This window comes from Octopus bimaculoides, chromosome 4 (genome assembly GCF_046866305.1).
Source record: "Octopus bimaculoides isolate indiv1 chromosome 4, ASM4686630v1, whole genome shotgun sequence".
In the NCBI taxonomy this organism is placed as follows: Eukaryota; Metazoa; Mollusca; class Cephalopoda; order Octopoda; family Octopodidae; genus Octopus; species Octopus bimaculoides.
In genome coordinates, this window is record NC_142931.1 from 85285310 (window position 1) to 85311991 (window position 26682).

Below are 26682 nucleotides of genomic sequence, written 5' to 3' on the forward strand. Positions count from 1 at the left end.
TAATTATTTGTATCTAAAGCGTCCCCTTTACCTTTGTAGCAGTTGACTATGATGCTGCTACACCAGTCATAGGGTATGACTCCTTCGTGTATCACCTGGTTCGTAATACGGGTGACTAGGCTATAGCCAACACTGCCAGATATTTTGAGCATCTCTGCAGTGATTCCTGATGGGCCGGGGGCTTTCCCGGTCTTCATACTCTTAATTGCTTTATCTACCCTGGTACTATCAACTCGGATAGCTGGTCCCTCTATTGGGTCGACATAAGGCAGGCTCTCTTTCTCCCATTCATTCTCTTTATTAAGCAATCTATCGTAGTGGCATCTCCAGACCTCTTTCTTTGCATCCTCATTTAATGCAAGCGTACCATCATCCATGCGAACACATTTCTCTCCTACAACATCACTATTCTCTCTCCTACACTGTCTTGCAACCCGAAATACCTCGAGTCTTTGGTCCTCACGGCGCAGAACATTGGCAAATCTTTCCTTATCTGCTTCCCCTCTGGCTAAATAAACCTGTCGCCTAGCCTCCCTTCTGGCACATTGGTACAATTCCCTGCTACCACCGTTCTTCCAGTCCTTCCAAGCTTGTTTCTTATATATAATTGTATATTCGAGCGAGATCGTTGCCAGTGCCAATGGACTGGCTCCTGTGCAGGTGGCATGTAAAATACACCATTTTGAGCGTGGCCATCACCAGTACCCACCTGACTGGCCCTTGTGCCGGTGGCATGTAAAAGCACCCACTACACTCTCGGAGTGGTTGGCGTTAGGAAGGGCATCCAGCTGTAGAAACTCTGCCAAATCAGATTAGAACCTGGTGTCGCCTCCTGGTCCAACAGTCCTCAGTCAATTGTCCAACCCATGCTAGCATGGAAAGCGGACGTTAAACGATGATGATGATGATGATGATATATATATATATATATATATATATATATATATATATATATATATATATATATAATCATAAATATATAGGGGTCAGCATTAGTTGCTTCACCAACATACTGAAAAATTAGAAATAGCAGTCAAGGAACTACTGATTCTAAACTACAAATTTTTTCTCTAACGGATGGCGCCATCCATTAGAGAAAAAATTTGTAGTTTAGAATCAGAAGTTCTTTGACTGCTATTTCTAAATTTTCAGTATGTTGGTGAAGCAACTAATGCTGACCCCTATATATTTATGATTATAAATGGTTTTACCGATAAAGGTTTTTTTCATACTGAACTACTTGGCAAAATTGTTAATTGTTAATTTTATTACTAATTGGCAATTCCCTGCCCTATATCTATATATATATATATAGATAGATAGATAGATATATGTTCATATATACATATATATAAACATTTTATAACAAATCTAGACAGGAAAACTCTTAAAAGAGGTTGCATAGCAATCAGTTGCAGATGGTCTTCCAATATGAAAACACTTGTAACCAGCAAGCCAATAGAATGCAGTGTTTTTAGGTTATGTGTGTGATTATATGTGTGTGTGTGTGTATATATATATATTTATATGTTAAAAAATATGTGTACATATATGTGGCCCATGTGATGACACATAAAAGTACCCATGCCTGTGTAGTGTCACACAAAAATACCCATGTGACGTCATGGAAAAGTGCCCATATGGTGCCATGTAAAAGCGCCTGTGCAGTACCACATAAAAACACCCGTGCAGTAAAAGTGCCTGTGCGGTGCCACATAAAAGCACCCAGCACACTCTGTAAAGTGGTTGGTGACAGGAAGGGCATCCAGCCATAGAAACTATGCCAAATCAGACTGGAGTCTGCTGCAGCCCCCCCCCCCACCTACTTGCCAGCTCTGGTCACATCATCCAACCCATGCTAGCATGGACATCATCATTATCGTTTAATGTCCATTTTCCATGCTGGCATGGGTTGGACAGTTTGACTGAGGTCTGGAGAGCTAGCGGCTGCACCAGGCTCCAATCTGATCTGGCAATGTTTCTACAGCTAGATGCCCTTCCTAATGCCAACCACTCCGAGAGTGTAGTGAGTGCTTTTATGTGCCACTGGCATAAGAGCCAGTCAGGCGGGCCTCGCATCAATCATGTTCGGATAATGCTTTTTATGTGCCACCAGCATGGGAGCCAGTCAAGTGGTACTGGCATCGGCCACATTCGGATAGGGCTTTTTACGTACCACTGGAATGGGAATGGGAGCCAGTGGCACTGGCCACAGGTTAAATGATGATTATGATGATGATGATGAATGATGGGTATGTATGTATATATAAGTACAGATATGGATGTGTGATTAAGGAGTTTACTTCCTAACCACATGGTCTTGGATTTAATCCCATTGTGTGGAACCTTGAGGAAGTGTCTTCTACCATAGCCCTTGGCTGATCAAAGCCTTGGTAGATGAAAACTGAAAGAAGCCCATCACATGTGTATGTATGTGTGTGTGTATCACAAAATTGTTGTAAATATGTGTCACCATTATACAACCGGTGTTCTATTTCCACTCTTCTGTGAAAACATGTCTTGGAAATATAGCCTTGTTTGGAAACAGGTGAGATATCCAGCCACAGAAAATGTACCTCAAAAATTTCATCTGACTCATGTAAGTATGGAAAAGAAGAAGTCAATAATAATGATGATTGATGATGATGGTGATGATGATGATGATCATCATCATCACCACCATCATTTAATGTCCATTTTCAATGTTGTCATGGATTGGACTGTTAAACTGGAGCTGGCAAACTAGAGAGCTAGACCAGGCTCAAATTGTTTGTTCTGGCATGGTTTCTACAGCTGGTTACCCTTCCTAATGCCAACCACTTTACAGAGTGTACAGGGTACTTTTTATGTGGCACTGGCACCAGTGGGGTTGCCAAGTGGCTTACAAGATGAAGACCTCTTAGTTAAGAGAGGGAGTGGAACCAAAGGCAATGGCTGTGAGCCCCGCAAGAGGGTAGAGTGTAATAGAGAGACATAGATAGTTGTCTTACTAAAGAGGAAATCCTTGGCTACACCAGTAGGACAAGGAAGAGAGGAAGGGGAGATAGAGTGAGAGAAATATAGAGAGAAAGTCCGCGTGAAAGAGAGAGAAATAAATGGTGTTGGAGAGGTATTGGGGCATACCCATAGTAAACAGTGGGGGGGGGGGAAGTACTGGGGATATACAGGAGGAAGTTCCATAGGGGAGCAGGGATATGTTTAGTGATGGGAAAGCCATGGATGTAGCAAGTGCTAGTGATATATATATATGCGTGTGTGTGTATGTTTCTGGTCATCTACAAGTTTTTGCCAAAGTATTGTGGCTATGCTGTGATATCTTCAATAAGAGTTTAGCATTTCTTTCATCAATCACTACTTCCCAAAATAGCTACTTTTGCCTAAATTACATGCCTTTAAAAAGTTATCTCCCTTGTATGAACTCTAAAATTCATACTGGAAATCATACATATACACACACACACATCTATCTCTATGATTCCACATGTGTGGAATATTATTCAGATGTCTTTTCCTTTCATCAAATCATGGAACACACACAACTCATGGTGCATTAACAAATCATTGATGATAACCCTTTTACGTTCTGCAATGTTTCATCAGTTGCTTGAAATCAATATGAACCTCTAAAATATTCAGTAATACCTATTGTTATTACAACTACTAACACTGAAACATATAATATTGCAGTGATTTTCATTCCTTGATAAAATACAAATATGTATGTACGTACGTATGCATGCATGTGGAGGCGAATGGCCCAGTGGTTAGGACAGCAGACTCGCGGTTTCGATTCCCAGACTGGGCAGTGTGAGTGTTTATTGAGCGAAAACACCTAAAGTTCCACGAGGCTCCGGCAGTGGGTGGTGGCAAACCCTGCTGAGCTTTTTCACCACAGCTTTCTCTCACTCTTTCTTCCTGTTTCTGTTGTACATGTATTCCAAAAGGCCAGCCTTGTCAAACTCTGTGTCACGCTGAATCTCCTCGAGAACTACGTTAAGGGTACACATGTCTGTGGAGTGCTCAACCACTTGCACGTTAATTTCACGAGCAGGCTGTTCTGTTGATCGGATCAACTGGAACCCTCGTCGTCGCAACCGACGGAGTGCCACAATGTATGTGTGCTTATATATATATATATATATATATACATATATCTATCAATGTGTCTGTATGCGTTTGTGTTGTGTTTTGTACCCCACTACTACTTGACCACCAGTGTTGGTTTGTTTACATCCCCATAACTTGGTGGTTCAGCAAAAGTTACGGATCTTTTTTAAAACGGGGGCCACATTTTTCATTAACGAAACACTTTGAAACTTGGAACACTGGTAGAATGTGTCATATAAAACATCTTTTTCTCTTAGTCTTCTTAAAAAAAAAAGAAATCCATAAATTATTCCATGTTAAAGTTGTGGTATTTCTGTAATTTCAACCAATCACTGACGTCCATTCAGCCGATATACATTAAGTGCCGACTACATAAACAAACGATTCTGAAACAATTAACCCTAACCCTAACTCTAACTCTAACCCTAAACCTAACCCTAGGGTTAGGGTTAGGGTTAGGGTTAAAGCAAATTTAAAATGAAAAAAGCAAATAAAACGAAGAATCGTTTGTTTATGTAGTCGGCACTTAATGTATATCGGCTGAATGGACGTCAGTGATTGGTTGAAATTATCGAAATAAGACAATTTTTTACATGAAATAAATTCGAATACAAAAATATTTTTCTGTTCTATAACACAAAATAGATAAGTATACGAAGTTTGAAAGTCTTTCGGTACCAAAAACACTACGTAAAACATTAATGAAAAATGTGGCCCCCGTTTTAAAAAAGATCCAAAGTTACTGATAAAATGCGTACTAGATTCATTTCATTTGATTAAACGTTTTAATGTGGTGCCCCAGCATGACCAGAGTCCAATGACTGAAACAAGTAAAAAAAAAACAACAACCCTATCTGCTCGTTCTAACGGGGGAGAAAGTTAAGTCAAATAGACTGCAAAAAAGAAGAGGGTGTGAAAGAAACGAATAGCATAGGTTTCATTGAATGAAAGTAGATATTCAGAACAGTATCCTGCAATTTGCCTTCCTCATGCATTAAGATGCTAAACAATTCATCACTCAGGAAATGCCTCACAATGTATGTGTGCGTATATATCAGCCAGACTTATGCTCTCACATGTTACGGAGGATGATGAAGGGGAGGAATTCTGTTATGTTCTGAAGAAAGTGCTAGCACATAAATTCACTCACATCGTCAAGATAGATTTCAATGCAAAAGTCATAAAGGGTAGCAGGGCGAGAAACATTATATATATATATATGTAAGAATTGCGATGCCAGAAAGATGGGCACTCATAAATTTGTCAATAGAATGTTATTTTTTATTTTTTCTATACCTGCTATCTCTGAAGAGCACATTAGATAACTGTCCAGTTATCTAATATCTTGTAAATAGATACCTTATACAATAATAGAGATTTTATTGCCAGTTCTCTCTTAATTGGATGTAATGGATCTATAAACCTGTATACTTATATATATATATATATGTATATATATATATATATATATATATATATAGAGAGAGAGAGAGAGAGAAATGAATAGAAAATGGAGATTTATAATAACTGGCAATTTAAAATTTAAAATTTATTAGCTCAGCCTGGTGTTGCCATCCGGTTTCACCAGTCCTCAGTCAAATCGTCCAACCCATGCTAGCATGGAAAGCGGACGTTAAACGATGATGATGATAATGATGATGAATAGTATATTGTATTATATTCTTATTCTTATAATAATATAATACAATGAATAGAAAAACTATTAGTTCTAAATCTCTGAGGGAGAAACATGCCCTAGAGTAAACTTTACAATATAAGTAATACATATTAAATATGGTAGAATCACATAGAGAGAGAGGTGAGCGCAGAGTGGTTGAATAGCTCAGAAGTTTGCTTTTTAACCATGAGGTCTGAGTTTGATCTCATTGCGTGACTTCTTGGGGCAAGTGTCATTTTCTATAATCTCGGGTCAACACACATCTTGTGAATGAAACTGTAAAAAGAAATTTTATAGAAACTTGTCAGACAGATTGTACCTGTAATTCTAAGATACAGTCTTGTCATATATTACGTCAGGCTGATTCTGTCAGAGAATTATGTTAGGGCGACACTTATTCGTGGAATTCTCGGCCACTGACAACTCAATGACTGAAAAGAACACACACTGTCAAAACTGAGGAGCATTCAGAGTGAGAGACAAAGGGAGGAAGACAAAAATAGGAAGGCGAAAGGGTGGGAGAGAAAAAAAGGGAGGGAGGAGAAAGGGAGGGAGAGAAAAAGTGAAGGAGAAGAAAAAAATCGAGAGAGAAAAACGGACGGAGAAGAAGAAGGGAGGAGAGAAAAGGGAAGGAGGAAATAGGGAGGAAGAGAGAGAGAGCAATAGTAAGGTTTATATATGTGTTCATACATCTCTCCTATTGTGAGTGTGTGTGAGAGAGAGAGAGAGAGAAAGAGAGAGGGAGAGAAAGAGAGAGAGAGGGAGAGAGAGAGAGCATGTATGTAAAAGAGTAAGCTAGTGTCTCGTATAACTCACTGTAAAGAAAACTTCTAAAATCTCGCGTTAACTAGGCGAGAGTTACGAGTGGTGCAGTGAACCATCAAACACAGCACTGCTTCCGTCATCGCCGCTATGTGCCTGACTGAAAACATTGTAGTTGTTGTTTGTCTTACATGCTGTTAACATCGATAGTTATACTACAATTGTTGTCAGACAGACGAGCTTGTAAGTCACATGTCTCACCGAGAAGCACATTACTGTTTATCTTATGATAAATCTTCCTCATTTAACTTGTTAAATGAGTAAAGTTTTCCCTTTTTCCCTACACCTTCTCATCTTTCCTGTCGCTTCATCCCCTCCATCTCTCTTCATCTGTATATAATATATGATGATCACTCGGTCTCGGTCACTTTTTTCTGTTATTTTGTATCGATGTCATATTAACTTGTAAACCCCAAAACTGCAGGCTGTGATATATATAAGCAAGCAACCACTTCGGAGACTGTTGTTTAAAACTGAAAAGAGGTGTGAGGAAAAGTAGAAAAAAAAAAAAAAAGAACTGGGAAAACATTAGATGGATTCTGTCCGTCAGCGTCGTCTTGCGGACACCGACTTTTTGTCGACACCATCTCGTCCCGATACAAAGACCAGCAACAACGATGCCTCTTCAATATCGTCTCAAAAAATCTCAAAGCAAAACCAACTCAAAAACATTCCTGGCAGCGTATTATGGACTGTTGTAGTTGTCTTTCACGTCAGTCTGTTTTTGTTTGTTATTCATCGTACAGCTACTTTACCTCTGCCCAAAAAAACGTCTAGCAGCCAGAACGATGTATTCGAGGAGGAGACTGCTCGCAAACACCTGGATGCTATTACCGGTTTTGGCCAGCGGCCCGTGGGAAGCTACGCTAACGAGAACCTGGTCAAACGTTACATCCTGAACGAACTGCAAAAGATCCAGCAGCAGTCTTTGACCAATCTCCATACTATACAAATTGACGAGCAAAATGTTAGCGGTCAGTTTTCTTTGCACCTGAAAAGCAACTTTCTCACTGTCTACAGAAACATCAAGAATATCGTGGCGAAACTTGACCCAGTCTCCGAGTTCAAGGATGCGAGTAAACACAGTGTTTTGGTCAACTGTCATTATGACAGTGTTGTTGGGAGTCCTGGTTAGTATTTGTTTCTTTCTTTCATTTTTTCGCAGTTAATCCCTACTTCCCCAACAAAATCACAACAATTTCTATTATTGGCACAAAGCTACGAATTTTGTAGGAGAGTGTAGTCAATTAAATCGTCCCTTGTACTTGACTGTTATTTTATCTACTCCAGAAAGGCTAAGTTGACCTCTGCAGGATTTGAACTCGGAATCTAAAGAAAGGGTCGTAATTAATTTTTTTTTTATTGCCACAGAGGTGATAGATGAGAGGACATTACAAGGACACATACACATAGAAATAAAACAGAGTCGGAGAGGTTTACTAATCGGTTATATATATATGTTTGAAAAAAATATATATATGTTTGAAAAACAAACCATTCAAATAATAGTCTATGATTTTCCCGGTTGGTTTCACACATTTAAGAAAACACATTTACAGTGTAAATGCATGGATGTTGTATTCTATTTACCCGTAAATAAAAAAAAATCCAAGTTCCAAATCAGCACCCCCAAACAGACATAATCAAAGTTCTTAACATGATTATCTTGTTGGATTGGCAGAATCGTTGGAGCATCGGAATTTGTTTCATCGAGGTCAACCTTGCCCTTCATCTGTTCGGGGTTGATACAGTACCAGTTAATTTCTGAGTTGATTTATATTCCTATATTGTTTTCACTATGTGAATGGAATTATAATAGAGAAATCTGCTTTTGACCTAGAGTTAAGTATCTATCACGCACTAGGGTTCATTTATAGTCCTATAATGCATCTCGATATGAATGGAATTGTTATGGAAGATCATCCTTCATTTGGGTACACTATGTTTGGAAAACATATTGTGTCCAGGATGACGTCTAATTCCTTTTTCTTTTTTGAAAGACAGTAAGGTGTGATCTAGATTTGGCTGCTATTTCTTACAGGCTGGCTTGAAATGTGAGCTCCTGTAATCACATTCAGTAAGTGCACCTATGTGCGGACACCTTCAGTACGAAGGCGGTGAACCTGCAGTGTTCGCTGAGACTGCTTATTACTTCCTTCATTAAAAATATGACTCAAATTAATTGTTTTCATAATTCTCCTCCTTGTGGTTGGGTGGGGAATAATGTAGTCACATCTGTTTTCAGTTATTTTTAATTTCTCTTCTTAATTTTATTTTGTAAAGTTTACAGAAGCTGGTTTAAAAATCCAATCCATCATTATTTTTAGGGTGTGATAAAATATTTCTTGAAAAGTAGTTCAAATTACATCAGTGTCATCTAAAAAACTCTCGGGCTTTGCTTTACTTACGAATCCCCTTTTCTCTCTCTCTTTACCCACACACGCACACACACACACACACCGAGAGAGAGAGAGAGAGTTGTTATATTTTGAGTTCAAATCTCGCCAAACTCAACTTTGTCTTTCATTCTTTAACGTCAAGTGCTGGGGTCGATGTTATCAACTAACTACCCTTTTCCCAGCTGTGCTGAACATTATTAATACTACAAGGGAATGTTTATGTTTAATACGCTCCAGTGTATATAATTAATTATTTTTACTTTTAGTGTTGGCTATTCGATACAGAAAGTAGAGTTGTTTAGAATATTTATTCAATGCTGAAAACTTCACGAAGTAGTTACTTCTTGATTGAATTAACATCAGATTATATTTACATACACACATAGTCTTACTATTTTATTTAGCATCGCAGAAATGTAATTCTTCACATTTTTGGGGCGGAAAAAATATTTCTTGAGAAGTGGGACGATAAGTATATGTGTGCATAATGTATAGTGTATATTTTGAATGCATACACAAAATGAAAACTTCTCTTCAAAAGGTTTGTGGCATTCTGTTTTCCAAAGAATTTTTTTAAAACGGTTATTAAGTAAAAAAAACCCAAAAAACAAACTAATAGTTAATAACTTTTAAGGAAATATTTCGTGAAATATCAAGACTGTATCAAGTATTTTTTGCAGAAACACTCATACGAGGCGTGGCTGTGTGGTAAAAAGTTTGCTTTCTAACCATATGGTTCTGGGTTCAAAGCCGTGTGAATGGATTTGGTATATGGAAACTGAAAGAAGCCTGTAGGACCTAAGAAGCATCAGATGTGGTGTGCAAGAGAGACGACTGCGCTGGTGTGGTCATGTGGCGAGAATGGATGAAGATAGCTGTGTGAAAAAGTGCCACACCCTAGCGGTTAAGGGAATCTGTGGAAGAGGTAGACATGGGATGAGGTGGTGAAGCATGACTTTCGAATATTAGGCCTCACCAAGGCAATGACTAGTGACCGTGACCTTTGGAAATATGCAGTGCGTGAGAAGACCCGGCAAGCCAAGTGAGACCATAACCCGTGGCTTATGCCAAGGGTGTAATCAGCCCACTTATGCGTACCTTTCCTTCATTGGACACTAAACTCTGCTTGCAAAGACCTGTTGAGGCAAGTGAAATCGAAATCAAATGAAATTCGCAAATTCGATGACTGGAACTTGTGCCAGTGGAGCGCTAAGAGCTGACTGAATTCCATGCCAGTGGCACGTAAAAAGCACCATTTGAGTGTGATCGTTACCAGTGCCGGTGGCACATGAAAAAACATTTGAGCAAGGTCGTTGCCAGTGCCGCTGGACTGGCTCCTGTGTAGGTGGCACGTAAAAAGCACCACTTGAGCGTGGCCATTGCCAGTACTGCCTGACTTGCCCTCGTGCTGGTGGCATGTAAAAGCACCCACTACACTCTTGAAGTGGTTGGTGTTAGGAAGGGCATCCAGCTATAGAAACTCTGCCAGATCAGATTGGAGCCTGGTGCAGCCATCTGGTTCGCCAGTCCTCTGTCAAATCGTCCAACCCATGCTAGCATGGAAAGTGGCTGTTAAACGATGATGATGATGACATGCACACCAGAGTAAACACATAAATGTGAAAGAAGGTGAGGAAAAATAGTATTCAAATGCCAGAGGTAGAGTAATATGCTTTATTATTAAAGTTGCAAAAATATCACAAAAAACTGCTACTCAGAGTTTCACGTTATTGTTTGTTGGACAATTTTGAAATCAAAACTGCCTGACGAATGGGAACATGAGACTCTGAGTAGCAATTTTTATGATGTTTTTGCAGCTTTAATAAACAAAGTATATATATATATATATTTGGCTGTGTGGTAAGTAGTTTGCTTCCCAACCACATGGTTCTGGGTTCAGTCCCACAGCGTGGCACCTTGGGCAAGTGTCTTCTACTATAGCCTCGGGCCGACCAAAGCCTTGTGAGTGGATTTGGTAGACGGAAACTGAAAGAAGCCTGTCGTATATATGTATATATGTATTTGTGTGTATATGTTTGTGTGTCTGTGTTTGTTCCCCCAACATCGCTTGACAACCGATGGTGGTGTGTTTACATCCCCGTAACTTAGCGGTTCGGCAAAAGAGACCGATAGAATAAGTACTAGGCATCCAAAGAATAAGTCCTGGGGTCGATTTGCTCGACTAAAGGCGGTGCTCCAGCATGGCCACAGTCAAATGACTGAAACAAGTAAAAGAGTAAAAGAATAAAAAAAAGAGTATATATATATATATATATATATATATATATATATATATATAATATATATAAAGAAATAAACTGTAACATCGGATGGGAGTTAAAAGAAATTTAATATAAAATGCACCATATGTAGAAACCAGCCTTGGAAATTTGGTATCTGCCTGGATATTATATCCTTCCTCTTACTAAATATATATGTGTGTGTGTGTGTGAGTCTGTGTTTGTCCCCACCACCAGTTGACAACTGGTGCTGGGTTGTTTATGACCCTGTAACTTAGCGGACCCTCTCCACCATACTGACATGATCCAAGCAATATTAAAAAATTTCTCAACAATGTAGTTACTGTCATTAGAAACAACATTAGAAACAACATTTTGTTATTCCCCTGTGAAAAAATCATGATCTTTTGAAGAAAATGTTAAAAAGCAAGTGCTGTATCAACCTCTTGATTACTTGGGAATCTTTTTCCACTGATACAGCATTCAAATGATCAGAATAAATGAAAATCTGGTGGAACCAAATCTGATAAGTAGGGAGAGTGGGGTAACTCTTCCCAGGCCCAAAACTACTTCTTGGGTTTGTTTTGCAAAATGTGGCCTTACATTATTGTGTTGCAAAATGACTTCTTTTTCTGTTCAGCAGAGCAGGATACTTTCTACACAAAACTTTATTCACACAGTCAAGTTGTTGACGATAAAGTTCAGCAGTAACAGCTTTTCCTCGTTCCAATAGCTCATAGTGAATCTATCCCTGTTATTCCACCAAATACAGGGCATTACTTTCTTTTGGTGTAATGCTGGCTTGGGTGTTGGAACTGGAGTATCATTCTTTGGGAGCCACTGTTTCCTATGTTTATTAATTACAAAAACAATCCATTTCTCATCTCTGGTAACAATTTGATCACAACAAGGTGATTTTTCATTCGTGATCAGTAAACTATTGCAAATTAAATGTAAAGCCTTATTGTCTTCTGAGAGTTCATGAGGCATCCAAATCCCTCCTAAACACCTTTCCAAGTTTCTTAAGATATTCCTGTACGGTGGACCAAGTTGTATTAAGTCTCTGGGACAATGCTTTGATACTAAAATTTACCCATCAGGATAAGCTGCATATGTTTTTGTTGCATTGATGCATTTATGGAAGTCAAGCAGCATAAAATGCTGAATATGACCTTTATTGAATTCTTGTTCATCCAAGGGTTTTCTGAAATAGAGAAAAATCAAATTATGACTTTAGTCAACAAGAACAACAGTTCGACTGATGCTTAGACAGGTATTTGACCTTGAAGAAAAGTAACTGTTTTTGTTTTCATCATATTTAAGTTATCTTCTTATATATGCAATGTTACTTTCTGGTACCCCTAATATATATATATATATATATATATATATATATATATATATATATATATATATATATATATATATAAATTGTATGTTTCACTTACCCTGTCAGGCAGCATATTGAGACTAAATTCAGGTGCCGACAGTGCTTTCTTAATCAAGCAATGACCAAAAGATATCTAGTTATATACTATGCATAGTGTGTGTGTGCGTGTGTATATTTATTATTAACTGTTCATAGGGTTAAATTTGTATGCCTCCTTTTCTCAGAAATAACTTGATGTATTGGTGAACAGTCAACAGTGTTGGAGAGCATAAAGATTGTAGCTGAGAAAAAGTTAGATGACATGGAGGATTGGAAGCTATCTGTATATTGGAAAACAGTTACCTGTATCATGATGATTTGTGACAGATGTTAAAATGCCAACATCATGGCTGCTGCTCAGTGCTCTATAAACACTGTAAAGACTGCAAGACATGACATGGACAGCTGCAATGGAGACTACGAAGCCTTGGCCAGCAGGAAGGGACACAGTAGCCCTTCTGATTGTGTCTGCTTGCTGGAATTCATCTAACAACTGATGAACAGAGCCTTGGGCTCAATTCAGACGGTTATGTGAAGCTGCTGGAAACTGGCCAAACCCTGCCTGGAGAGGGTTGCTGCAGGAAGGCCATATACGAGGTGATATCAAAAAGTTGCTGGACTAGTTATGTTTAATAAAAAATAACTTATTTACCTAAGTTTAACATCATCTCCTTTGAAATAGTCACCTTGGGCAGCAATACACGGGTCATTTACTGCCACTTTTGGAGTCCAATCTGGAAGTTGTTTCCTGTAAGTGAGTCAAGGACCTTCTACCATTCACTCTTGGTCTCAACAAGGTGTTAAAGTAGTGACCTTTGAGCTGCATTTTCATCTTGGAGAAGAGATGGACGCCTGCAGATGCTAAATCTGGTGAGTAGGGTGGGCACAAGTGATACTAGATTCTTTTTGGTGAGAAACTCACAAGTGAGAAGAGCTCGTTAATAGGGTGCATTGTTATCGTGAAGAATCTAGACACTAGGATGGCCTGCATGGACCCATATGACAGACCAACAACATCAGCAATGTTGTTGATTGTCCTCTGACAATCCTCATACACAAGCTGATGGCACTCATGGCAGGTCTTCCAGATTGCTCATCATCTTCCAGGGGCTTTCTTCCACTTTTGAAGCACTTGTGTCACTCGAAACGTCATGTATGACCCTTTGTCTTGTTGTAAGCTTGCTGAAGCATGCTCAATGTCTCTGTAGCAGACTTCCCAAGTTTAACACGGAATTTCAAATTGGCTCTTTGTTCCAACTTGCAGGTCGTGACAAAATCACAGACTACAGCAAACACATGATCACAAAAACACAAATTTTACAACTTGCGAAGTAAATGTAGCAATGTCACTTGGCACACTGCCTCATGATGATGATCACTGCTAGCTCTCACTGAATATGCTACCGTGTGCTGCCATCTGTTAGCATGCTACAAAACTAGTCAGAACTTTTTGATACCACCTTGTATGTGGCAGCAGGATATGGCTCCTTGTTATATCTTTGGAAAATGTCAGAAGTGGCTGTTGAAGAATTTCTATGATGTCATCACCCCCAATTGCTGGTCTCTTAATTATCCCTATTGTAATTCCATGGATTACTATGTGTGGGGTGCAGTTGAGAAAGATACCGACTGCAGAGGTTTTTGAAGTTCTTCCCAGAGACACAGTGAGGAATGCATGCATCAGGTTTCAGAGCTGTTATGAGGCCACAGTGGAAGCTGAGAGTGGCCACTTTAAGTAAACTGTTATCTCCCAGCCATAATCTAGTTGATATTCTTTTACTCTTTTACTCTTTTACTTGTTTCAGTCATTTGACTGCGGCTATGCTGGAGCACCGCCTTTAGTCGAGCAAATCGACCCCAGAACTTATTCTTTGTAAGCCTAGTACTTATTCTGTCGGTTTCTTTTGCCGAACCGCTAAGTTATGGGGACGTAAACACACCAGCATCGGTTGTCAAGCGATGTTGGGGGGACAAACACGGACACAAAAACACACACACACACATATATATATATACACACACACACACACATATATATATATATATATACGACGGGCTTCTTTCAGTTTCCGTCTACGAAATCCACTCACAAGGCTTTGGTCGGCCCGAGGCTATAGTAGAAGACACTTGCCCAAGGTGCCACGCAGTGGGACTGAACCCGGAACCATGTGGTTGGTAAGCAAGTTACTTACCACACAGCCACTCCTACGCCTATATTGTTTGTTTTTTTAAAATACTTTTATTTTTGGGTGGGATATTGTTTTCTTTTCCTTTTATGCAAAACTGTCAAATTTAGCCTAAAACATCCTGTATATTATCATCGTCATTTAACTTGTATTTTCCATGCTGGCACAGGTTAGACACACATCTACGCATGCACACGCACACACACACACACACACACACACACACACACACACACACACACACACACACACACACACACACACACACACACACACACACACACACACTGGTGCTATGTAAAAAGAACCTAGTGCATTCTATACAGTGATTAGCTTTAGGAAGGGCATCCAGCTGTAGAAACCAAGTCAAAAACAGACTATGGAAGCTGGTATGGCCCTTGGCCTTGCCACCTCTTGTGAAGCCATCCAATTCATAACTGCATGGAAATTAGACGATGACAACGGTGATGACACTCACACACCTCTTGTATACGCATCATTCCTTTATCTATTTGTATGTGCAGCTTTACATATAAACACACACCTTACGCCTACTTTTGGGGTTTAGTTCACAGGTGATCTAAACGATTAGGTACACCAGGTAAGTGCTATAGCGGATTACTAGGGCTCCAAGGTTGTAGCCGAGATGGTAGTTATGGAGCCATTGCAGATTTCTGATATAGCAGATATATAATTGTTGAAGAGGACAACAAATGTTAAGGCACGGCAAACATCTCAAGTCATATACATTATTATTGTTGGAACACAACGCAACGCTTGGTCTGGGAATCAAACCTACAATCTTGCAGTTGTGAGTGCAACACTCTAACCACCATGCACCTTCACTATGTATATATATATATATATATATATGTATACATACAAGGGGTGCTGAAAAGTTTGGGTAAGAGAAAATACAGGAGGATCAGTTAGTTATGATTTTATTCAACATATTCCCCTCTCAGGTTCACACACTTATTGCAACAGTCCTTCAGTTTTTCTTAGCCCTGTAAAAGAACTCGGTTAGGTTGGGCCTCCAACTGGGCCTTTTGCAATATCCTTAGAGCCAGGAACTTTTCAGCACCTCCTTGTATATATATCATCATCATCATCAACATCCGTTGTTCATGCTGGCATGATATATATTTATTTTGTGTGTATGTGTAAATACGTATACTTATATATATTTGAAGGTATGTGTACAATATATATGTATATAATTACAGTGTACTAATAGTGTTTGTATAGCTGCATATGCATTATGATTCAGCATATATTAACAGTGGTTAGGTCCTGCATAAATTATTACTATTTACCCAGTGAACATGAGTCAGAAAGGGTTTAAACAACTTCTCAGTAATATCATTTTAAAGTTTTCTAATAAAACGTTTCATGCTTGATTTACTTCAGTTTCTTTAAACTTTCTAAATTTGACCAAAAAAGATTTATCTACCCTGATCAAAGCAAATTTTTTGCATTTTTATCACTATGTGCAATTGTTCGGGCAACAAAACAGTTCTTTTTCATTGAACAATTACATCAAATATGCTGAGTGATGACAGTGAATCATCAGCTTCTCCAAGTATATAAATAAGTATTTAACTATCGAGTTAAGAAGTTCTCTTCTTGACTATGTAGTTTTGTGTTCAGCCCCACTGTATTGCACCTTGAACTCAGAACGTAAAGACAGACGAAATACCGCTTCTAAAATATAAAATTTTGTCAAAAACTTTAAAACCCTGTTCTATGTGACCACATTCTACCAGTATTGGAAGTTTGAAAGTGTTTAGTTAAAAAAGATTAATTAAATAATCTGTACGTCAAAGTTGACCGCGGTGAAATTTGAACTCAAAATGTAAAGACAGACAAAATACCATTAAGTATTTTGCCCTGCATGCTAACGCTTATGCCAGCTCGCTGATTAGAATGTAACCATTCATTTTAGGAATATATTCTTTATTCTTATTGCTTAAGCGTTACTCCCTTTCTTGAAATTTTGTAACATTTTACCTCATAACTGTTTTTTTACTAATTTTTGTTCAATGCGACTAGTGATTCTGAATTCCTCATGTATTTTTCTATCATTTAAGTCTAAGAAAGGTATACTTTTATTTTAAAATTAAAAAAATTTATGTTAATTAAAGATGAATATCTGCCTCACTGTCCACCTTGAGGTTGCAGATATTTTGATGTAACTTTTTTTCTACTGAACCAAATCTCAAACTATTTATGCCAAAGTGTAGCTGAGGAGGTATCCTCTTTAAAACAATTAACGGTTTGCAATTTAGTTGAGAACTGAATTACTGATGAAGCTTGGAAGCTGCAGTGATTGACGAAATAGTGGATTTAAGAATATATTCAACCACTACCATAGTGGAATAATATATATATTTCTTTATTGCCCACAAGGGGCTAAACGTAGAGGGGACAAACAAGGACAGACAAAGGGATTAAGTCGATAACATCGACCCCAGTGCATAACTGGTACTTTATTTATCGACCCCGAAAGGATGAAAGGCAGAGTTGACCTTGGCGGAATTTGAACTCAGAACGTAACAGCAGACGAAATAACACTAAGCATTTTGCCCGGGACACTAACGTTTCTGCCAGCTCGACGCCTTTACATATATATATATATATATATATATATATATATATATGATGAGCTTCTTTCAGTTTCCGTCTATCAAATCCACTCACAAGGCTCTGGTCAGCCTCAGGCTATAGTAGAAAACACTTGCCCAAGGTGCCATGCAGTGGGATTGAACCTGGATCCATGTGGTTGGGAAGCAAACTTCTTACCATGCAGCCAATCTACGTATTGAGCAGGGAGTGGACTTATGTCTGTCTTCCTACTTACTAGAACTTTGGCCTTTGCTAAGTTTTTTACTTTCACACCTGAAATTTCTTTTCTAATTCTACTACAGATTATGCCATAAGAATGAAATCATCATCATATAGTAGTTCCCAATATATCTTTTCTCCTTTTAAGGTGATATGAGATAGATTGAGGGAAATTTGCTACTATTTCATGCAGTGTAGCTTACTACATAGATACTTTTTATTGGTTTCAAATTTTGGCACAAGGCCAGCAGTTTTGGGGGTGGGGTTAAGTTGATTAGATCAATCCCCAGTGTTCAACTGGTGCATATTTTATCAATCCCAAAAGGATGAGATGCAAAGTTGACCTCGGCAGAATTTGAACTCAGAATGTAAAGATGAATGAAATGTTGCTAAGCATTTTTACCCGATGTTTTAATGATTCTGCCAGCTCACTGCATTCAACTTCTTTATTACTACAACTACATATGACATCGAAAGATGGCTGAGAGATAACCCAATAAAACAAGCGGTATGGTAGAAATACAAGTCTGGTCTTTTTCTTCTCTCAAAATGATCCTGTCTCTAATTAGAACAAAAATCTTTGCAGTTAGTCTCTCTAATGTCATTGTTAAAAGTATTTTTAAAGGAAAGAATTGGGTTAATAATCTATGTTTATAAACATTTTTGTGTATTTGGCATTTCCACAAGTTGGCAGATTTAAGGTGGAGATGTTTAACATTTCTGCATTTATTACTTTACTGTTTTTCAGTTTTTCATTTAGTAAATTTTAAATCACACATACAGACACAAACACAGTGACTTAAGCATACAGGCATGTATTGATACACAAACACATGCACATACCATACTCTAAAATACACCTAATTCAAACACACACACACACACACACACGTATCATAAATGCTATCTGTTAGAAATATTACATAATTGTTTTAAATAGTAAATGTTCTGTTGAATATGAGAACAAAATGAGATTAAGTTAGCTAGGTGGCATCCTGTGTATAGGTTCATTATAATTTAATGTCCACTTTACCATTCCTCAATGGGCCAAGTGGAATTTGTTGAGGCAAATTTTCTACAGCCATTACATCGAATATATTCAGCCATAGAAACCATGTCAAAGCAAACACTGGAGCACAGTGTTAGTCCTTGGATCCATCAGATCCTGTCACACCATCCAACTCTTACCAGCATGTGTTTGTGAGTGCAGTTTTGTGAATATTTATATTCTACATCTTAGCATGTGTTTGAGCAAAACAGTGATGTTATATTGGCATTCCCTGTTAACAAATTAGCGTATCTGCTCTTTCAAAGACAAGCAGAATAAAAAAAAATCCTTTACTTTTAAAATAGCGAAGGATTAGTAACAGGAAGAGAATCTAGCTGTAAAATTATAAATATCCACTCATACACACTTTTACGTAGTAGACTACTGTCCCTGTATTGTACTGGAAACCTGTGATAAATTTCAGTCCCTTGACACACCATTAGACTTGAGAAATCAGCTAACTGGTTTCAATTCTTCCTTGGTGCACATTGCCAGTGGAGCAACCATGTTTACTCTGTAACACAAAGTAAACTGTAGTGATCAAGGTCAAACCTTTGTTACAAAACCACAAGAATACCACCTTTTAGCATTAGAGTGCTGAAGGCAGTGTGGTCAACCCAAAGAAAGTTTTGGTGAAAGTTTTAATAATTTTTGAGTTCCCCTTATATGTATAATTTCACTAGAGTAGATGTTCCTCACTTTTGTGTGTGTGAGAGAGAGAGAGAGAGAGAGAGAGAGAGAGAGAGAGAGAGAAAGAAAGAAAGAGAGTGACCGTGACATACATAAACATATATAAAATTAGGATAGAAAGTTTCAATTCAGAAATAACAGTTGTTTAGTTCATTAGAATAAGCATCAAAAATTATAAAAAAAAAGAAGATAATTTGGTTATATTTATGTTGTTAACTGAAAATTTATTCACATTACTTCCACTTTAGTTTTATTCCACAATAGTATAGTTGTCGTTTACATTCACACACATACATGTATGCAAATACATCCTCATATACATGGACTGGTTTTCACATACATAGACAAAAGTAAAATATTACTGTGTAACATCTGCTTGTTTTATTAACGAACAGAATTTTAATTAAATATATTTTTATTTACTAAGTGTGTGTGTGTGTGTGTGTGTGTGTGTGTGTGTGTGTGTGTGTGTGTGTGTGTGTGTGTGGCCATGTGGTAAAGGCTGATATCAGGATGCTCTAAGCCTCACGAAGGAAGTGCCCGAGGGATTGCAACAAGCAGCAAGATGGCTGGAGAAGAAAACCTATCCGACCAGTGCAAACCTGGAAAAACATGGGAAATAATGTTGGGGATAATAATATATGTATATATCATCGTCATCATCTTTTAACATCCATCTGCCATGCTGGCTTAGATTATATGGTTTGACAGGATCCAACAAATCTGAGGAATGCATCATGCTCCAACATATGCTTTGGCTTGGTTTCTATGGCTGGATGCCCTTCCTATCAACCACTTTGAAAGTGTATTGAGTGCTTTTTACATGGCACCAGCACTAGTGAGATTACAGTGTATCTTGCAAGACTAAAAACCCCATCGACTGAGTAGGGCTGGGCTACAGTAGAGACAGAAACAACTGTATTCAAGGTGATGAAAGCATAGAGTATGAACCTGGAGTAGGTTTCTTCCTATAGAAGAGGCACATGCTTCTCACATTATACAAGAGTGGATGGGGGTAATTGGTGTGGAGCTGGAAAGATAGTAAAGCACTGTAGAAGTTTTAAAATACAGTATTGGGTTGGCTGTTTTTTGGGGGGTGGGGGCATGGGGATAAATGTTGGTAACACAATTGCATTTCAGGTTTTTGTTTAAGTTGTGTGTAAATATCAAATTTTATTTTTATTGTTTTTCAAAGCAATCAAATTTACAAAAGTAGGTTTACTGTATAAATGTTTTCAATATTTATATCAGCTTACAGAACTAACAAACAGCAAGTAAAATGGGTGCCATCCAGTTATGTCTCTTTGAACAGTATAAACATGCAGTCACTACATATATCATTGTATCTTTCCTTGTTACATTGTCAGCACACAACTAGAACTCTCAAGGTTGTTACAAATGCTTGGTCTCACCATGACTGAAGAGCTTTCATGGTGAAAGCACATCCTCAACAAAGTCAAAACTGTAGCCCAAAGACTGCTCTTCCTCTTCAGAATAAGAAAATACTTCTCCCTCTAACAACAACTAATTCTGTACAAAGCGCAGGTGAGATCTACAATGGAATACAGCCCAGACATCTAGAACAGTGCTGCTCCTGTTGCAGTTACACATAGAAAATATCCTAGACTACTTTCAAAGAAAGGCTATTTGAGTGATTGGTATAATGTCATTTACCAAAGCATTCTGACCTTGTCTTTCTATCTTGCTTTTTCTCTCAGCTCATGATTTAGTTACCCAGGTAACAAAAGCTATCAACTACTTCTACGGAACCTTCTGAGCATTGAAAAGAATTAATTTTACATATACCTTGTTGTTCATATCCAGTGGAACATAATTGTTTCATTTCTTTCCACCTTTTGCACATCCTTTACATTTAGTGCCCACATCTCACTACTATGCGGTATCACACTTTATAATCAAGCATTGTACAATTCATCTTTGACTTAAAGAGAGAACCCTCTTGTTGCCAGTTGAGGTAATAACTCCCTGAACTTTTCCCCACCCTATTCTTATTCTGGTTACTGTGCTTTCTGGACACCCTCCTCCACTGCTGATTTAGTTATCCAGGTAACAAAAGTTATCAACTACTTCTATGGAACCTTCTGAGCATTGAAAATAATTAATTTTACTTATGCTGTCTGCTAATTACTCCCATACATGTCACATATATTGTATAGCAAGTCCTGTTTGACTTTTAGTACTTATTGAAAAGTACAAACATGCTGTTTAATACTGCTAATTTAGTGATCTATATAATTTCTTTTATATCACTTCTCTCTATTTATTTGTAAGTTCTTGAATGCCTGATTTAATAAATTTATTGGGTTTTGAATTAGAATATATATTTATTTAATTTCTCATCTCTTCCCTGCTGGGCATACTTCCCACCCACTGTAATTGATTTTGTTAAGATCTAAATAAGTGGATGTCTGATAGAGCAAAATCTTGAAAATATGGAATGCATAGTGTTTTTTTTTCCCCATCTGAATGATTCCAGAGCATATTTAGTGACTTGTGTAGTATGTGGTCAAGCTTATGAAAGATTATGCGCAAAAGTTTTTTAAACCAAGATATTTCTATCCAAAACAGTTTCGAATAGTGGTGTTACTGACAGCAGACTTCAGAAGTGATTGCTTGGTTCTGCTCTAGAAGCTCATAATGAATAATTTCTTTGTTATCCTACCAAACAGCCAAAAAAATTTTCTTTGGGTAAGTCTCCCTCATGGATGTGTTTATAGGTTTTCGATTTGGGCTCAGCTACTGTCTGAAGTGCTTAATACTGCTGCAAAGAATCCATTTCTTATTTCCATTCAGAATCTGGTTTAAAAATGGTACTTGACAGTTACATGTATGGAGTGATTCACTGCAATTAAGCTGCCACATGTATTCAGCTTCATTCTCATTGCATGTCATTATCGGCAAGTGTCTCCTCCTAACATGAAGCTCACCAAAGCTTTGTGAGTGGATTTGGTAGACACAGATGTAAACAAGTCCACTTGTGTGTGTGTGTTTATCCAGTTGTTCTCCTCAGAGTTTATAGTTTTGCAAGCAAAATGGTGACCTCACTGGTGTGAGTGGCATGAAAAAACACACTCAGTACTCACTGTAAAGTGGTTGGTGTTAAAAAGGGTACCCAGCCATAGAAACCATGCTGAAGCAGACACGGAAGAATGATGTAGTCCTTGGACCCATTGGATCTTGTCAAAGGCCAGCAGGGAACATGGCTGTTAAATAATGATGGCACATGTTTGTGTGTGTGTTTGTTTGTATCTACACTTCACCAAAGATCAATAAGCTACAAGTGGTAGCATTGCTGTCATTTCCTGTGTTAGCACATCATCTGCTGGCTTTGTGCCTTCAAAGACTTGTGGAATAAAATATCCCTTACTTGCGAAGTAGGTTAGGGTTAATGACTTGAAGGGTGTCCAGCTGTAAAACAAAAATATAATATATTTGTCTAGCATGGAAAAATAAATGTAAAAACAAATATGTGTGTCTACACACACGCGCACACACACACATTCACACCCACACACACAGACATACACACACACACAGACATACACACACACACAACTGATTTGTATTGTATCTCAACATATATTCTCTTGTCATACAAAGACTGCTAGCCATGGCTATATAAGGCTGACAGCTTGGCATTTCACTCATGTAACCTCCAGCTTTTGAAGTGAGTAACCCAATTTGCACAACTGTTTTGTGTGAAATGCATTTTGCTTTTTCAAACTGCTTTCATTTCCACCTTATAGGCAATAATAATAGCTTTGAAGTTTCTTATTTCCTTTTAGCTATGGCATGAAACAGATATGTTCTGTTTAGCATGTGTATGTTCATACCCTTAAATATATAAATATATAAATAAATTACGGAGATGTACTTGCATAGCAAGTGACCTGATCTGAGATTGTGTGCTGGAACGAAAACAATTGCAGCGCGGAAGGTGTTTATAAGCCATATGGCTTATAAACACCTTCCACGCTGCAATTGTTTGTATATATAAATGTATATATTTATCATGAAGGTGTGTTGCCTAGAAGTGTGAGGGTGTTGTACTCATGAATGCAGCACAATTGTAAGATTGTGGTTTCAATTCCTGTATTCTACAGTGTATTATGTTCTCAAGCAAAACACTTCATTTCATGTTGATCTAACCACTTCAACATCTGATGTGTGACATATCATCCACCTGTATAGGCAATGTCAATTTGATAAAATGAGAGAGCTAATGTACAATGCAAACATTTGATTACTATAAACAAGTCATCTGTGTAGGTTGTTCAGCAAGATATTGTGGAACCCTCTGTCATCTATCATCTGTCATCTATGACAAGAGAGTCCATGAAATTTATATATATAAGCATCTTAATATCTACTTTTCCATGCTTGCATGGGTTAACTGGAATTTGTTAAGGTGAATTTTCTACAGTCACATGCCCTTCTGTCACCAACGATCACCTGTTTCCCTACCTATTGCATGGCATCCAAGACTAAAAGTGGGAAGTAAAATCACAACTCATTGTATGTATTTTCAGACTGGAGACATGGTCCAGTTCCTTGAAGCAGAATGGTCTCTGCTAAAGGATCCTAGGGATCTGGTAGTGGTGTTAAAGTGGACCACAGGATATGTCTTCCATCTTAGAAAATATACAGTCTGATGTATGATAGCACAAATTCCAATTCTTATCGAATTAATCAATAGTCTACACCTGTAATTCTCAACCAGGATCCATATGGCCCTTGGGAGTCCGTATAAAATTTTGTTGTTTAAATTTATCTGCAAAAAATTTATAATTCTATAATATACAAAATATTTTAATAATTATTTTTATACAATTCTTAATGATATTTAATTATGAAAATATAATACGATTTTTTTTTTACATTGAATGGTTAGGAGGGTCCATCTGAGTAAAATAGGAATCAAAGGGGTCCACAGGTACAAAAATGGTTGAGAAATGCTGGTCTACACAGTTTCTCTGACAATGCTTGGGTCTATCTGAGAAGATAATTGGTAAGAGGACAATTGCCAAGTTTTGTACTGTAAGATTAAACTCAAAACCAATGTGGTTGCCAGGCAAACTTTTTAACTTCTCTGAATTTTTATTAGAATTTCATTTAACCCTTTAGCATTTAAACTGGCCATATCTGGGCAAAATAATTTACCTGTTTTATCTTCAAATTGGCTAGATTCAGCCTCTCTTACCTACTCTACAATGTCATTCTAAAAATAAACAATCACATCATTTAACTCTCAAATCTTCAAGATATTGCCTAACAAATTCAAATCAATTTGAGTAAATAAGCATTACAGTTAACTCAGAAATCTGAATGCTTAAGAGTTAATGTATCTCAGTTTCTGATTGACTGTATACTTTTATTCACCTGCTTGGAGTAACAGCTCTGATTACATTGTACCATAAAAAAAAAAAAAGGATAATGAAGTCCTTGATATATTTCAATATAAGAGGAGATGGTCATTGTTGGAATATCTCTGATTAAAGGTCTACTCAATTAGAGATAATCTAGAGTTAAACAATATACTGAAGATTTTTCTTTTAGTCAAAATATATATTCTTTTTTCATTCCATAATGTACAATTTTTGCCTAACAATATGAAGTCAACATGTCTTGATATATTTCTATTCTGTCATATGCTTGGATGATTTGTAATAAAAATAGCATTAATATACACACCACAGTAGGAATTTTTGCATCATAAATAAAGAACTATTTATACTGAACAACTTCTTTTATTCCTTACTGTAGCTTTAATAGTCATATTGGTTTCAAATTTTGGCAAAAGGCCATAAAGTTTGGGGTAAGGGAATTATATCAACCCCAGTGCTCAACTGATACTTACTTTATCAACCCTGAAAGAATGAAAGGCAAAGTTGACCATGGCAGAATTTGAACTTCAGAACAAGAAAGACAGACGAAATACTGCTAAGCATTTTACTCAGCATGTTAACGATTCTGCCAGCTCACCATCTTAGCTTTAATAGTCATATTCTGGAATATTTCAGTGATGTTCATTAAAGACTAACTTACTTTTTCTTAACCTGCTAGAAATAACAACCAAATCTCCTTTATATACATCAGTTATGGACAAACTGCAACCTGCAAGACTTTTTGAATGGTATACCTAACAAAAGATTACCTTGAGATTTTTATTTGTGTAGCCTGCCTGATAATGAGTCATGTCTCATGCAGCCTGCTTCTTGAGAAAGGTTGCCCATGCCTAAATTATACTCTGCCATCTTAATCTTTTGTTATCATATTTCTGTTAAGCTAAACTGCATCATCATCATTTAACATCTGTTTTCCATGCTGGTATGGGTTAAACTGTTTGTTAGGAGCTGGCCAGCAGGAGAGCTGCATCAGACTTCAATTGTCTGTTTTGACACGGTTTCTAAGGCTGGATGCCCTTTCTATCGCCAATCACTTTACAAAGTACTAGGTGCTTTTTATGTGGCACCATTATGAGTACATTATATGTGACACCAGTACAGGTACCTTTTACGTGGCACTGGCATGGGTGCTTTTTATGTGGCACCAGAATGGGTGTTTTTTATGTGGCACCATCACAGGTGCTTTTTGCATTGGCACCGGCACAGGTGCTTTTAAGTGGCACCGGCATGGGTGCTTTTTACATGAGACTGGCATGGGTGCCTTTTATGTGACACCAGCCTATGTTTAAAATAATTTTGAAATAATGATGAATTAGTAAAATAATTACTTGATCAAGGCCAACTAGAGTATTATACAATAACAAGCAACATTGATCAAATAAACTATATTTGATCTTATCAGTAAAGAGAGGGTGAGAAGTATTGGTTGTGTTGAACTAGATTACTATTCTCACAGCTATATTTATATGTTGTGTGGCTGTCACTTCCTTGGAAAAGGAAATATTCAAGTCCTACATTTTAACTCCTTATTTTTTTTCAAATTAATTAATTTTAGTGAGATATTGTTTTTAAGTCAAAGATAAGATTGTAGTAGTAATAGTAGTAGTAGTAGTAGTAGTTGTAATGATAGTTAATGTTTCTAATTTAGGCTCAAGGTCAGTAGTTTTGAAGGAAGGGAACTAGTGGATATCATTGGCTTTCTAGTACTTGGCTGGTACTATATTTAATTGACCCTGAAAAGAAGAAAAGTAACCTTACCTTTAGTAGGATTTGAACTCAGAACCTAAACAACTGGAAGGCATTTTCTCTAATG

The 26682-nt window shown here is 37.5% G+C and overlaps 1 protein-coding gene across 1 annotated transcript in view; it reads left to right on the top strand.

The window, feature by feature from the left end:
* Positions 1-6647: 6647 nt before the first annotated feature.
* LOC106870731 (endoplasmic reticulum metallopeptidase 1) overlaps positions 6648-26682 on the top strand; it is an 89218-nt gene continuing 69183 nt past the window's right edge. The window contains exon 1 of the mRNA XM_014916905.3: positions 6648-7737. Within this exon, the coding sequence (XP_014772391.1) occupies positions 7140-7737 (598 nt within the window). The 5' untranslated portion in view covers positions 6648-7139. The remainder of the gene's footprint in view (positions 7738-26682) is intronic.